This window comes from Pagrus major, chromosome 10 (assembly GCF_040436345.1).
Source record: "Pagrus major chromosome 10, Pma_NU_1.0".
In the NCBI taxonomy this organism is placed as follows: domain Eukaryota; kingdom Metazoa; phylum Chordata; class Actinopteri; order Spariformes; family Sparidae; genus Pagrus; species Pagrus major.
In genome coordinates, this window is record NC_133224.1 from 3,977,733 (window position 1) to 3,993,798 (window position 16,066).

Below are 16,066 nucleotides of genomic sequence, written 5' to 3' on the forward strand. Positions count from 1 at the left end.
TACCCAGAAAACAGGACGGAGCGCTGCCAACACACACACACACACACACACACACACACACACACACACACACACACAGCTGACCTCTCTGCCCTCTATCTGCCTCTGTTCATGTTAGCTAACGTGCTCATGCTAATCTGCCCTTTCTTCTGTCTCCTGTCTCTTCCCCAAAAAACACCTGTATCTTCTGGATGTAAAGGCTGATTTTAAGCAGGAAATACAAGTTTTTTCTGTAAATTACAATCACGCACACAGTCGGCACTGCGACGTTTTGCCTGTCGCTCTTCTCCGAGGTGTTATCGAGGTGGTACAAGCGCCTGTAGTGACGAGTCTGTGTGATCCAGGCTGCAGGGGAAGTCTTCATCATCAGTCGAGCAGCCTGTAAATACTGCTGTCAAAGATGATCAGGACCTTAACGAGAAAAATACGAACTGCCGGAGAAAATAGTTTTGACTTTTAAAGAGTCTGACAAGCTACACAAATGTTCAATTTACCATCTGCTTTAATGGTATTATTGTATTTTTTGAGAGGAAAAACTTAAGCGATGATGACTTTCGGAATAATAGTATCTCAAGGCAAACTTTCCCGAGGCGAGTGTGAGAGAGTGTTGCATCTTAAAAAAAAGTGTTGGGGCTCTCATATTGGAGCCAATACGGTAATTTAAAATCTACTCAGACTCTGTAAAACAACGCTTGAAATCAGTTGATATCTGCAGAGAAAACTTGTTTCCTTTTGACCGTTTGCCTCCTCGTGAAGGTCAAAGGTCATGGAGAGAATGGCAGCAGATTGACTTGCTCAAAGGCACTTCAGCAGCACGGTAACTTAGCAAAACCCACAACTATAAGGTAACGTCAGCCTCCTCCGTCTCTGTTTTTGGCTGTTTGGGTTGAGCGAGGGGGAAACATTCAGGTGTGCGTGCACATATGCTATAGTGTACTGTTATACGTGTGTGTGTGTGTGTGTGTGTGTGTGTGTGTGTGTGTGTGTGTGTGTGTGTGTGTGTGTGTGCGTGTGTGTGTTGGGCCCCCACAGAAAGCCCCTCTTTGTGCTGTGTTGGAGGCAGCCTTCCTAATCAGGGGTCATTACATGAGGTTAGTGCGGGGGTCTCCAGGGAGAGGAGAGGGGATCAGAGCCCAGATTAGACCCAGCCGACCCCTCACTGTCCCCGGGCAGCACGGTAACGAAACCTGACCCCCGCCTCCAGACCTCCCTTCCTCCTTTCCTCTCCTCCCCCCCCTCCTCCTCCACGGATGATCCAGAGAGAGAAAACTAGAGAGTGATTTACAGGAAAACACACCAGACTCTGCCGCTCGCTCGTCTCATTCTCCTTTGTGTGTGTGTGTGTGTGTTTATCTGTGTGTGTGTGTGTGTGTGTGTGTTAGAGAGAGAGAGAGAGGGAAGGTATGTGCCTCAGGGATAATAGGAGGAGAGGTAAGTGGCTGATTACCTGAAATGGTCCTGGCACAGAAAAGAGAGAGAGAGAGAGAGAAACTGAACAGAGAGGATGAGGGACAGGAAGACGGGTCGGCCTCTCTCTCTCTCTCTCTCTCTCTCTCTCTCTCTCTCTCTCTCTCTCTCCATGCAGATGAGTGGAGGAGAGGATGGAGCGACGGAGGGCTCGTTCTCACGCTTCAGCAGCCAGAACGCTGCTGATAAGGCCGAGAGGACGGGATAGCTTTACACTGATACTCTGTCTCCCTGTTTGTGAGGAGAGAGTGTGTCCTACCTTCCTCATTGTGCAGCAGAGGACTCCGAATGTGTGTGTGTGTGTGTGTGTGTGTGTGTGTGTGTGTGTGTGTGTGTGTGTGTGTGTGTGTGTTGTCTCACTATGAATATTGATGAGTGTGTGTGTGTGTGCTGTATGTAGTGGATGTCATTTTCTTTCTTTCTTTCTTTCTTTCTTTCTTCTTCTCGGTGTGTGCGTCTGTGTTCGAGCTGACCCAAATGTTTCCAAGCTTCGAAGCTTCGACCGTTGCCATGGTAATAGACGTCCAAAAAAAAACCTTAAACCTGTCCTTGTTGCTCATTAGAGTCGTATAATTAGCAAACTGTAACCTAAAAGTAAATTGTGAGCGCACGTTTGAGGAGAGTACGACAGCCCTTTCCTCGTTGAAGCTTCGAAACCCCCCAAAAAAGTCCAAATTCTACAACATCTGTCCTTTTCTGACGTGAAATCTGTGCGTCCTCACCTTCCTCCTCTTGCGGTGGATGTCTCCGATGCTGTTGGCCAGCGAGTTGGGCCCCAGCAGCGTGGCGGTGCTCTGAGGCCAGTCCACCGTCACCAGCGTGTGCTCGCCCATCAGCACCTTCCGCACGTTCTCGGCGCCCGTCACCCGGATCAGAGGGCGGCCCAGCAAGTGGGTCTTGAACACGTTGCCGTACTTCTGCCTCCGCGACGCGTGGAAGCCCGAACCCTGGACAGGAGAAGACAGAGAGGAGACATGAGGATCAATCTGAAAAGCATGGGACTTAAAACATAAAAGTCATAAGAGATGTCCTCTCTTAGCCCACCAAACTCCAGTCAAATATTAACTAATTTTAGCAAACGTCTACTTTTTTCAGCTGCTGCTTATTCAATCTTAATCGACCCAATATTTGATGTAATTTTAATTATTTCGGCACCATGTTCTGTATTTCATACTGCATATTTACCTTATAAAGACTTATATTCATGTAAGAAGGAGGGGACACTTAAAACTTTGAAGGGAGCTGTTTTAAAGGACGGCTGGGTGGAGAGAGATTGTCGAGGAAATGATGTGAATTTTGCTGAAAGGTGGAATTTCCCTTTATCCCTTCAGCGGCAGAGACGTAGCGCAGAAGGTGTGAAGAGGACTTTTTATTTCGAGGAAATCCCCAAACACTCCACCCTGTTCAGCTGCCGTTAGAGAAACGCTTTTCCTGTCCCTTCGGTTGATGGAGATCCCCCCCTCATCTCCTGCTTCAGATTTTCTACTACTTTCTTTTCATTTTCTTGTTCTCCAATTATTTTTAAGCTCAGTTTGACTTTGAGCAGAAGACAACCACATGAAACATGCAAGAAATGTGATATGAAAACGCCTAAATATTGCAGAAGAAGTAAATGTATGAAAACAATTTTAGGTGAACTTTTCCTTTAACTTGCTAAGGATGCCAAACCCTTCCAGTTTAAGACTGATTTTAACGCTTTCTATTAATCTGAAACAGCCTTTAAGGATCTGACCTTCACTCCAGCTTTGATCTTCACCTCTAAAAGCTCCGAGTGAGTTTTTTTTTCTCCTCGGTCTTTTTGTGGTTTGGGGCCCAAACAGACCATTTTCAGCCGAGTCTCCACATGTTAAAGTAAACTTTATGCTGCAGATGTTTAGGGAGCTCATACACAGCAGGTTAATTCAATGAAAGCTGATTTAGGGATGCCTTTAGGATGTGATCCGAGTTCAGCTTTAACGTCAGCCGATGATAGTCGAGGTTAAAGGTTCTCAAAACATTTTCAGCTCGAGCTTCGAGTACAGTAAATGTAATTTCTCATCCAGAAGGAGCAGAGTGACTGGATGTAAAAAGATCTCCATCAAGTTCAGCCTCAGCTCGTCCCTTTTCAGCCGCTGTCTCCTGAAATGTTTTCCACATTTTAGATGTGTATCTACTGGACGAAGTTATAAGCATTCAATGTAGATTCGAGCTTTGTTGTTTAACACGTCATACGTATCATATCAACAAGAAAATATGCCTTAAAACTTTTCATCAAAGTACTGTATCCAGCGGTTTCACGCTTACAATACGTGTCGTATCACGATCAGATTAAACGAATATGAGCTGACCATCATGTCAGGAGGTGTCGGTGTCATGACAGCTAGGTGAGAGGGCTGCCGAGCCAGAAACCACTGTTCGAGCCTGCGTTTCAACATTTGGAAACGTGAAACCACTGGATATTTTTACTGAAACATCGGGACAATTTTCAGCCGTGACTGTGGTGACAAACTCGGATTTTCTTGAGGCGACGTCAAGAGGTGGAGCGGATGGGGCCAGCGTTACAGCAAGGTGAAGCCAGACACTACTGTTGTAGACATTAGGAAGCGTGAAACCACTGGATATTTTTTAATGTTTCTAATTTGGTTGAAGTGAAAAGAAGAAGAGGAACCAAATGGGCAGTGACAGCCATCAGTCCTTTGGCTGAAAAGGTGAAGATGAGGACAGAAACTCAACCTGAACCTGCAAATAATCCAAGACAGAATCGATAGCTGGTCTACAGCAAAGAAACACTACAGCACTCAGCGCTCTGAGGCAGTAATGCATCATAAGTTGCCCAAATGTCCACGCTGCAACGAAACAGAAAAGATCTTAACGCCTCTTACACGTCGGAACCCACTAAAACAAGCCACACAGCCCACTTCAGGGCCCGGCCCCGCAGTTTGAGCCGCCCGGCTGTCAGTAAACCCCCAGAGGACCGGAGCTGGAGTCAGTTAGCGAGCTGACCTGGGTTCAGCTTTGACGCTGACCTCTAAGCGGTCCGGGTCACGGCAGAGCGAGAGGGAGCCGACCCCAGAACTGTAAATGGGCTGTTTGAGTGAAAAGAATATATATCAGCCGGAGGGCAGCTTACTGTGTTACACACACACACACACACACGCACACACACACAGTCGCAGACAAACACATCATTCACACACCGTTAGACACACACATACAGTGAAAACACACACTGCAAATTCACCAAAAAAAAAAGAACGTGCAAAGCAAACAAACACGCAGAGGCCTAACTGCAAATTGCCGTGACAACACTAACTGGTTTGACCCCAGTTTACTCCTGGGGAAAGAGATATGTACGACACACACACACACACACACACGCGGGTAACATATGAAAACATACACACCACAGCAGCAGCAGCACTATGAGGTGCTGTAAAACAGTTTCGCTTCTGCAGAAGAGTGAACGTTTTTCTTTCTCTTTCCTCTTTATTCTGATGTGAATCAATGTTAAGAGCTTCTGTAACCAACAGGATGTGTGTGTGTGTGTGTGTGTGTGTGTGAGAGTGTGAGAGAGAGCTTCTGAGTGTGTGAAGCACACGTTTATGTGTGTGTTCGGGGACTAATTTTAGCAGGTAGTTTGTTTCCTGTTCGAGACACACCTCTCACAGCGGTGGTGTGAGCGCTGCTCTGACTGGAGCTCACAGTGATGCCGGCTCAGGCTGTAATTTGTGGCTCAGAGTCCTGCAGCGAGGCCTTCGTACAGCACGTTCAACGCAATCGAATCAGAAACCGCCTCAGACGCCAAGAACTGTTAAACTAAAGGAAACACTACCTGCTAACTGCTGTGAAAGTATGAACTGCAGCATGAGCAGAAACTTGGCCGTTCGTGTTCAGTCACATCTGCCGATCGTAGGATTAATATCTGCTTCTGTCGTGGTGCTTTTATGAGGTAGGAACACATGTTAAAGGAGGACTCCGGTGTTTTAGCGTCGCACTTCCATGAATTTTAAGAAATCGTGGTCAAAATCGAGGCAGCAGACGTGGAGGTGTCCTCCAAGAAACACTCAATCCTACACTTCCCATAATGCAACACTTCTGCCTCTCAGGTTCCACATCACAAGTTTGCAACACAGGCTTCCTGTTAAACATTTGTGCAGTCGTCTCTAAGCCGATGTGATGACATCACTGTGACATCATCAGGGTTATAGAGACGTACAGGAAGTTGGAGTGCCCCTTTAACAACATGTACAAGGTTGTGATGATGAATCGTTAACGTTAATTTGGTGTTAATTCATAAATACGGAGGTAACGTTGCGGTTCAAAGTCTTCTTTCAGTCCCTTCTTCTTGTTGTTTTACAGTTTGTGCTATAAATAATAGAAACACACATTAACCCACAATAAACGATCAGAAACACGGCCCATGCAAGTTCGCAAAAGGAGACGTTTTTATCTGCACAAGATCCATGATGCGTCCTGGAGTGTCACCTGAAAACTGTAACTGCCGTCTGGGCACTAAAACGTGAAACAGCAAGAGAAAGATGACGAAGTTTGACGACGCTCTAGCCGAACACGTCCATGTCTATCGGCACATTTACGACACTTGGTCGCCTCTTCAGTCTCTTCTCGTCCTCCTTTTGCACTGCAAACATTGCGTTGAACACATGGTTTTGCAGAATCGGCTGATCTTGACATTCTTCCTCTTCCTGGATGCAGTTTGCTGTGATTGGTTTATTTTCTTCTTGTTATATGAACTCATTTATTGCAGGTTTTTATCCACACAAAGATGAATCGTTTTGCGTCTCATCTCCACGTGTTTCAGCGGACAGGTGCGACTCGAGTCGACTGTGTTTTCATTTGTCGCTGAAAGCGAGACGTCCGCGGACTCTCCCCTCGCGTCGTCCCTGCAGCTCATCCCTCTCTCCCCTTCTCGCGACGCACCTCACATCTTTAGCGTCGCTCCTCTGTGTGTGAACTCGGCCTAAATTGAGCACAGATGCTTCGGCCTCTCTGCAGCTCTCCGTTTCGCCGTTTCATGTCGCTTTGAAAACTCTGATTGCCAGACTGCTTTTATAGATGAAAAATGCTGCTAATTAGCATTCAGGCCCAACACGCCCCACCACGTCTGTCAGCGCCGTTAAGCTACTTCAGATGCTACAATTAAGACTATTTTATATATACACAGTGCATTTTATTTAGATTTACTCAATCTGCATCTTTTCTTGCATCTCGGCTGCTTCCACGATGCACTTTCTGTCAAACGATGCAGGATTACGACTAGAAAGCAAACTTCTCTTTGACTTTTAGGGGCTCAAACTAATACTGGACTATTTTCTGCCACAGACTTTCATCAGAGCTACTGGAAATAACCACCTAAATGTGGCCTATCGTGTTGATTTTTCTTTCTAAGGGTGTATTTTTAAAGAAACATTCCGTCTTTTATCCCTCATTCCTTCACATTTCCACATTTCTTTCTCTCTCTCCGTGTCGATCTGTCTGGGTACAAACTGTTGACCTGAACTGTTTTCACAGCTCCTGTACACTTCCTCTTTTTACTGTGGCACGCACACACACACACACACACACACACACACACACACATTAACACACACACACACACATACACCAGGTCGCCGGCTGGCCTCTGGAGCCCTCGGGGGGTGTGTGTGCGTGTAAGAGTGGGCTTGTTTTCCAAGCTACATTTTGCTGCCACATGGATGTAGAGTGGTTTAGTATGTCTGCCTGGCAGGCCTGCTCTCACACACACGCACACACACACACACACACACACACACACACACACACAAAGTCCAATTCGAAGGGAGTTCCTCAGGCAGCCAGACAAGGCTCCCTTTCACACTCCAAGATACAGCATCAGATTGGACCGATTGTGTACTTTTTGTGGTGTGTGTGAGTGTGTGTGTGTGTGTGTGTGTGCGTGCAGCTACGTGCATTATGTGTGTATCTCCTCTTACATTTTCTCTTTTCCATTTCTCTCTATTTTCTTTTCACACACACACTTTTTTGGCAGCACCCTGAAGGTTTTCATCTGTCTCTGAAAACGGAAAAAAAATTGTGCGTAAAACACAAAAAGTTACACTAAAATAATGTGTGTGTGCGTGCGTGTGTGTGCGTGCCAGGGGTGTGGTCTGGATGACATTTAGCATAAAAGGTGAGAAGTGTACACCCCCCCTCTCCCTCCCGAATCTGGCAAAACACACACACAGACACACACAGACACACACGCAGAGCAAAAGCATGGAAAAGTTGTGATGTAATGACGCCACACTTCTCTTGCAGGAGAACACGTACATAACCGCACACGCCGGGATCGCAACACACACACACACACACACACACACACAGAGTCACAGACGTCGCCGAGGAGACGCAGGCGTCACAGCTTCACACTGATTGCGCAGGCTGAACACACACTTTCCCTCCAAACTGCAGTGAAGCGGACGAGCCGTCACTGTAAACACTCGCTCAGAGAGAAAAGAAAAGAAAAACCCCAAAACCAAAATTGCTGCCACAACATTACGGCTGATTTTAACCGCCGAGGTCACAGGCAACAAACTCTGATGTGAGCTGAAAACCATAAAGAGGTTTCTCTTAATGATGGCGGGCATAAAGTTTAAGAGCTTTTTTTTTTCTTCTTCTTCTTCTTCTTCTTCTTGTGGATGTGTTACCAGGCAACTAAGAGGAGTACGAGCCGGCTGCGGAGGCACAAAACATGATGTGTGGATGTGTTCGAGCTCTCGCTGGTTGTAAACGTGAACGAAGCCAGAAATCAGAGAAATCAGAGAGTTTAAGACCGAATCACACAGTTTCTGAGCCACACGGGAATTTAATGCTGTTGTTTGTGAAGCAAGTAATAAAAATACCAGAAAGCAAAGATATCGTGGTCAGATATGAAAGTCTTGAGTAACAATCTTAAAGACTCGGATGTTAAATGTACTCAAGTATCAGAAGTAAATACTATCATGGGTCGATCGATTACTGGATCCATTATTCAGCATTAAGTCATCAGGGGGTCGTTAGGTGACTGTTAATGACATGACGGCTGTATTAAAGAGTGTGTTTTTCATCAAAAACAAGCTTCATCAACCTCTTCAAACAAACTATCAGCTGTAACAGCTGCTACAGTCTCCGTTAAACTTGCGGTTTAAATGTCTTTTTAGGTGTATTTATGGTGAGTTTCCTCTGGAGAACGAGCCACCAGGGGGTTGATGTGCAAAAAAAGCTGCAGGACATTTTCAAATCAGGGATCTCGAGGTTCAACGATAACCTCAGAGTTATCGTTCCTCCACTTCTTTGCCTTTTGGTCTGTCATAACGGTATACGATGACCTTTGTCCTGACTTCCTAAAATTGTCTGTTCTGTCGACCCCTCTCTGTCCGTCTCAGCCCAAAACTCTCCGTTCACGTTAAGGTAAAAAATAAAACCGGCGGCGTCGCAGGTTGAGAACAGCGACTGACGCTTCAAACGTGACCCCGAGGCGTCATCAGGTGTAAAAGGTCAGAACGACGGAGAGATTAAGGTGATGTCGGGGTTAAAGGTCGTGCACACATCGAATTAAGGGAATAATCCTAAAGTAGAGCGCTTTCATCTTGTGTCAATGTGTGTGTGTGTGTGTGTGTGTGTGTGTCTCTGCAGTCTGGACAGGCCTGTTCTTGTAGCCGGCGATGTCAGCTTCTACAGACTCCCTTTTATATTTTTTGAACACAGATTTATCAGATATTTTACAAGTAGCTCAATAAAGGAGGCAGCGAGGAGGATTTTCCACACACACCATCCAAACACACACACACACACACACTAACCGGTTCAATACACACTCACATGCACTCAATATTTCTGACAAACGCCACTGTGATCACAGAAAATCTTATAAAATCTCCCTGTCTCTCTTGTTCTCTCTCTCTCTCTCTCTACAAACACACACTCCTCACACACACACACACACACACACTGTCCGAGCAGAGCTAGCTAGCGCGCCGGGCGTGCTAAAAATACCCCCGTCTGTTCTGTTGGGGTTGGCCTGGGGGCGAACCTGGGCCCGGGCTTATAAATGTCCTCTTTGTAGCGCAGTGGAAATGTCCAACAAATGACTCTTTTATTAGGGCAAGACAAAAAAACACAGCTAATTATGTTTACTCAGATCAACGCCGCCGCTCCACCAGCACACACACACACTGACACACACATGGGGCGAGCTGGGGGGACAGCAAGTGTGTGTGTGTGTGAGAGAGAGAGAGAGAGCTGCAGTTATAAAAGAGAAATATTAGGGTGACTGCTCAGACGGAGCTCAGAGGGGTTTTCTGGTAAAGAGGGAGAAGCAGAGGCTGATGGGAAAACAGTAGCAGGAAGTGAACGACAGCGACAAAGCAGACGACGAAGTGTCATTTTCTGAGAGCGAGGAGAGGTAGACGATAGATTACATGATGAAACGAAGAAAGGAGGCGAGCAGAGAGGGAACACGTTTGGATTTTCTTTCGTGTCGCCGTCGTCGTCTTGTTGAAACTCCTCAGAACTTCAGTCAGAATCACATGAATGTAAAGTGTTGTACTCTGGTTATATTGTATGTATGCATCAACATGTGTCTGAAAACGTGTCTGCCACGTGAAAATATTCCCTTCTTCTCTTGGAGTAAAAAATAATACTTAACGCTGGATCACGAGCCATTAACAAAACACCCTTTGAGTCTCATTTCCCAGCTCGACAAGACTGACGCTCTGGGATGCCGACCGACCCGTCCTACAAACCCAAACCGTCAGTATTTGAGACTTAAAAATCAACGTACTAAGATCCCAAGTTCCCTTAATTGACTGACGTCCTCCGCAATGTGTCACTTTGTGCTCAGATTATAAACACAAACCTCACAAAAAAATGAAACAACATTAAACCAAATAATATGTTTTTAAAATGTATTTAAAATATGAGACAAATGGATCCTCGCCCCACTTTGGGCGCCATCCTCTAAATTCTACTTTTCAAATAATTCGCAATTTCATTTTAAATTCTTCTTCTAACCTGGATCTCCAATTTTTTAGAGTTTTGGAGCGATCGTTTCTGTAAGTCGCTGGCGTAGATTTGATTTTGTTTTTGTTTTATTTGTTTAAAAACCGAGAATTCGTCTGAAAAACGTCAAAACGATCACCTGTAAAGTCCACTACGGCCGTCTTTTGGGCCACAAATGAACTTCAGACATGGGTCACATTCAGCTTAATATGGAGTCATTTCTTTGCTCCTCTCCATATTTACTTTAACCCTAAAACCAAATCAATCAAACGCTAATGAAAAGATGCAGGTTACGGATCGGTGATTTCCTCTCACGACGAAACAACACGAGGCATCTCCGTCAGCTCGGTGTGACGGTCGCAAAAGCAGCAGGTGAGTCAAATGTTATCATGAGCAACAGTAGCGTTAATGGTGTCTGGGAAAAAACCTAAACAACAACTTGATTCACCGCCGAAACTCAAAGTGCTTCGACGAAATAACGTCACGATCGTGTCCACAAAATGACTGACAGGTGATTTTCTCAGGGAAGGCAGTGCAGATACACAAATACAGTGCCCAAAATCAGATATATCTAATAAACTGAGACTGTAACTGAGATAAAGGTTAAACATAAGAAGTGAGAAAGCAGCAGCAGCACCAGAGAAGGACGAGAGGGAGGAAACGAGGTCAAAGGCTGTGAGGGAATTCCTTCCTTCTTTTCAGCCGTCAATCATTCAGCCGGTGCCAGAGATACCAAGGAACCAGTGTGTGAGTTTTAATATGTGTGTGTGTGTGATTGTGCGTCTGAATGGTACGATAGGTCCTCGACTTGACAATGAACCCCGTCCCTTTGCGGTCACGCCACCACATCAGAGAGGACAGAGAGGGAGAGACGAAAAGGGGAAGGAATAAGAAAGCAGGATGAGAGAAAAGGAAAAGGAAAAAGAAGGGAGGAGACGGAGAAAGAGAAGAAGGTGGAGGAGGAGAGATAAAGAATGAAGGAGGAGGAGGAGGAAGGAAAAAAAAGTGTGAAAGAGGTGAGCGCCAGAAAGCGGGGCGAGAGAAAGCGAGCGCCGAGCGTGGCGGAGGAGGCGGAGAGATGGGGAAGGGTGCTCGTTTTTCAAAAAGGAAGGATTAACGGAGAAGGGCTTCGGATAGTTCAGCCAAGAAACGAGGAGAATGGGGAGGGAGAGAGAGCAGCCGGGAGAGAGAGCGAGAGAGAGGGTTGGCCCCTGACCCGGGGACATTATAGGGAGGGAGATTACGGTTGTTCAAAACTCTCTAAGCACTCACCCCAGGACCCCAGCTAATACCCTGACACACACACACACACACACACACACACACACACACACACACACAGGACTACAAGTGAATACAGAAACACAGTGTGGAGCTCAACGAACTCACGTAGAGATCTGGTGATGCTGGATATTTTTCTTATTGTCGACAAAAACGACAAATAATGCACCTTCTAACCACTTTATGTCTGATTCCGCTGCGCCAGAGAGCTCCATCTGCAGTTTATTGCGATTCAATCTCAAAAACCGCCGTCTAGATCTGTAAATACACAAAAAAAAGCAGCAAATGTGGATTCATCCGCCGCTGGAAATAGTCCCCAACGAACGTGGTGTTACCTCCAGTTTGAGCAACGTTTCATAAAAACTACAACACCCAAGTTTTTAAGGTAAATACTGACCACGTTTGGGTGAACAGGTTTAGGACCGATGTGTTAAGTGTCGGACTAAGAGACTAAGAGACGGACTAGTTCACTTTGGTCTTTTTAGGAAATTTGTTAACAATAGAATAAACAGAAGAAGAAGAAAAATGCTCAGTTTCACACACATGCACCGTTCTGCAGCTGTAATTTGTTTTAATCCGCTGCATGAAATAGTCCCCAAACAAACGCATGTTTTACTGCAATTTGTGTAAAGTTTGCTAAAAGCTACAACACCCAGGTGTCACTGAGCCTTTAAAGCGAACAGGTTTAGGATCGATGCATTAGGGGACAGACTGACACCTCAGCTTGGTCTTTTTCTGAAATGTCTTGATGATGGAATAAAAATAATGATTCCAGCTTCATCCGTTGAGCGATTACACACATATACAAAGTTTTAAACTAGTAAAAACCAAAAAAATATGATCTTAGCTTCACACACGCACCATCCTGCAGCTGTAATTCCAACAAACACGCTATTTACTCCACTTGAGGAGGTTTTTAAGGGAATAACTTCTTTAAAAAGTGAAAGTAGACGTTTGAGTCGACAGGTTGAGGACTGATTTGTTGACGATGGAATAAAAAGGAATAATTCTGCCATTGTCCTTTGAGCGTTTACACACATATACAAAGTTTATTAGTGGTCAAAGAAAAAGAAAATGGGATCTCGGCTTCACACACATACACACACTCATTGAGAAAGAAGGGCTTAGCGCTGTGCTCTATACTCGGCCCAGGACAACAGGGCTGGAGGAGGGAGCAGTGTGTTCTCGGGGTGAAAGAAGGGGCAAGGGAGAGCGCTGCCAGCACCTCCTGCTAATCTGAACAAGAGGAGGAGGAGGAGGAGGAGGAGGAGGAAGGTAGGGATGGATGGACAGATGGAGAACGGAGGAGAGGGAGGAAGATAAAAAGCGAGATGGGGAGCGATACTTTTACCAAAACAGGTTGTTTTGATTTGTCGCTGTTGTCGCCAGGTTCTTTTGAGATTATATCTAGTTACAGCGGCCGATTTGTCCTTCAGCACAATTTTCTGAGTCGAGGAAGATAAAAACATGGAGGAAGGTGAAGGCAGAGGCTGTTGAAGGGATAGAGGAAAGAAGATGTGTCATTTTTTTAAAGAAAACTAGGACGGCAGAAGAAATGGCGATAGAGGAACGATGAAACGTTCCTGTGAGACTTAAAAGGTCAAAAAACAGGTCTTATAGTAAGAAAAGTCACAGAAACACGCCGAAATATTGTTTATCGATCGATAAATGAAAGAAAAAGGCGAAAGAACGGGACAAAAAAATCAGACCGACGTGCAGACGAGATGGAGAGAAGCTTGGATTAAAGGTTCGAGGGGTTGTGAGAAGACGAGTCCTCGGAGGTTCAAGGGTCCTGCCTTGAATGTTAACACTGTTACACCACAAACACACTCACGCGCGCACACACACACACACACACGCACGCACGCTGCCCGCTCAATGAACTACGTACCTATCACCCAACAAACACACACTCGAAAGAAAGAAAGAAAGAAAGAAAGAAAGAAAGAAAGAGTTAAATCATTTGTAATATGATCTGACTGAGCTCACACACGTCTGTGCACGTGCGCTGTGTGTGTGTGTGTAGCTGTGTGCATGTACATACTCTATATGTGCTCATACACTCATAGTATTTCCATTTACCGTGTGTGTGTGTGTGTGTGTGTGTGTGTGTGTGTGCGTCAGGACTGTGTAACCGCAGCTATGCAGCACACAGCGTGCTGGACCGCAGTAATGGAACCTCGGTACAGATGAAGCCACCGGGCCTCACAATCCCGGCTCTGTCTGAGCTGGTTAAAGGAACAATCCGCCTAGAAAACAAAGATCCCACATGTTCGAGTCGGACTGGAAAACCAACCTCGATTCGGTCACGACGAGCGTTTTCTTTTACGACCGTGTGCGCGAGAAACAGAGCGGCTCGTCATAAAAGGAGGTTTAGGATTCGGATCTTTTCCAGTCACGTCGTTCGAAGCTGTGACCATTAAATCAAACAGTTAATTATTCAAAATGGTGGAATCTGTTTATTTGGAGCCGCGGCGAAGACTCAGCGGTCGACTCGTGTTGGCTTTTTTAATGATTTAGCCACTTTAATAAAGGGTTTTTAATATTTCCTGCCTCGTTTGTTACATTTTGTTATATTTGGAGGGACTGGATTGCATTTTTGTTTTCCAAGAGAACAACCAGTCGTCTCTTTTACTGGTTAAATCAGCACTTTGTCTTGGAGTTTCAGCTGGAAGAAGAAGAAGAAGAACCTTCTCTTGTCTCTCAAGCATAGCTTTTAAAGCATCATACTTGTTCGGTGGAGTTTTATGTACTTTATGTGCTTCTTGCAACTTTTGGGTCGTATCCTCAAGGCTGAACGTCACTTTTAATAGAAGCATCAGCTAAATAAAAGTAATCTGATGTAAAAAAATCTTGTGTTTTCATCCAGCAAAAGGACAAAAACAGTGTTTTTATTTTGATCTTGGTTTCCTTCATCGTTCCCGTATCACTCCGACCTCGGTTTGACACTGTCAAGTTTTCATATTCAGAATAACAAAAGTGAAGTTTATGCCAAAACATGCAAGTAAGCAAGCGCCAGACAGTTGGTTGAAACATAAAGTAAATCAGCTGTGACACTGCCAACAAACAGAGACATGTTCACATTACAACACAAGTGCGTTTTGACTGCGTTCCTTCAGTGCAACGAGAAGAAAAGCTGCCTTCAAATGTAACGTGTGACATATTTTTTGTAGATGTCAAGCTGAACACTCAAAACAGTCTGCTTTAAACACTCGGTATGTATTTCTGCCGCTAGAGGTCTCTCAATCAAAACTAAACAATAGCTGTGAAGTAGAGTGGGTTCATGGGAGTTGTTGTCTTTTGTCACCAACTTCCTCCCTCACGCTCTGACGTATAATCTGATGTTTTCCTAAAAGTTACAGCGTCAGGCGATTGAACGAAACGCACAATTACGCATTCTCCGGGTTTGAACATTGTTGGAAACACTTGGTATAATGTACGTACACAAGTCGACAACATATACGACAAAGGTCGAGTCATTTTTAGACATTTTAGACGATTAAATCTTACATATTGCATCTTTGAGTGGTGTCATCAGTCCTGAGAACACTGTTTCTACACGACTAAAGACAAAAACAAATGATGACTTTTCAACAATAGTGAAGAAAAATCAAGATGCATTGAGGAAAACTTGCTCAAAAAACTAGAAAAGTAGCTTAAAGTAATATCAAACGTTAAAGTACACATCCATAATTGGAGCTCTCAGAAATTTCCCACTAGCAAAGTTATGAAAACACGATTATACGCTCGTTCAAATGAACCGTTCTCATAAAGACGACTGCACTTGAAGGCACCACGAGTGGCGTCAGATTAAAGGACGAATTCACCCGTTAAGATGCAGCCTGTTCGATATTGAGGACTTTGGTTTGTTTGTGCTGCCAGAGAGAGCCGGAGACGGCAGGACGGGGCAGGTGTAGAAGAAGAAGAAAAAGAGAAGAAGAAGAAGAAGAAGAGAGAGGGAAAGAGAGAGAGGGGGAGAGAGAGCTGTCATCACTGTGTGAGATGAGAGAGTGTTTGCTCTGCAGGACTGTTATTACTCTGCCCACCGTCATTTACACTTCATCACTGCAGACAGACAGAGACAAGAGACAGGCTGGCAGACACAGGGACAACGCATTAGTGTGTGTTTGTGTGTGTGTACAGTATAAATGCATGTGCGTGCGTGTGTGTGATGATGCTAGCATTTGTCCAAACTGCTGAAGGCCGAATTTGACTGATTATAAGAGGAAACGATCACTGATGACATGTTGCATCCTCTGCATAGAAATCTGCAGTGTGTGTGTGTGTGTGTGTGTGTGTGCATGTGTGTATGTGTCTGGCT

At 45.1% G+C, this 16,066-nt stretch overlaps 1 protein-coding gene across 1 annotated transcript in view; it reads right to left on the reverse strand.

Moving 5' to 3' along the window:
- Positions 1 to 16,066, reverse strand: part of cyp26b1 (cytochrome P450, family 26, subfamily b, polypeptide 1) — a 38,573-nt gene that overhangs the window by 16,113 nt on the left and 6,394 nt on the right. The window contains exon 2 of the mRNA XM_073474821.1: positions 2,190 to 2,414. Within this exon, the coding sequence (XP_073330922.1) occupies positions 2,190 to 2,414 (225 nt within the window). The remainder of the gene's footprint in view (positions 1 to 2,189; positions 2,415 to 16,066) is intronic.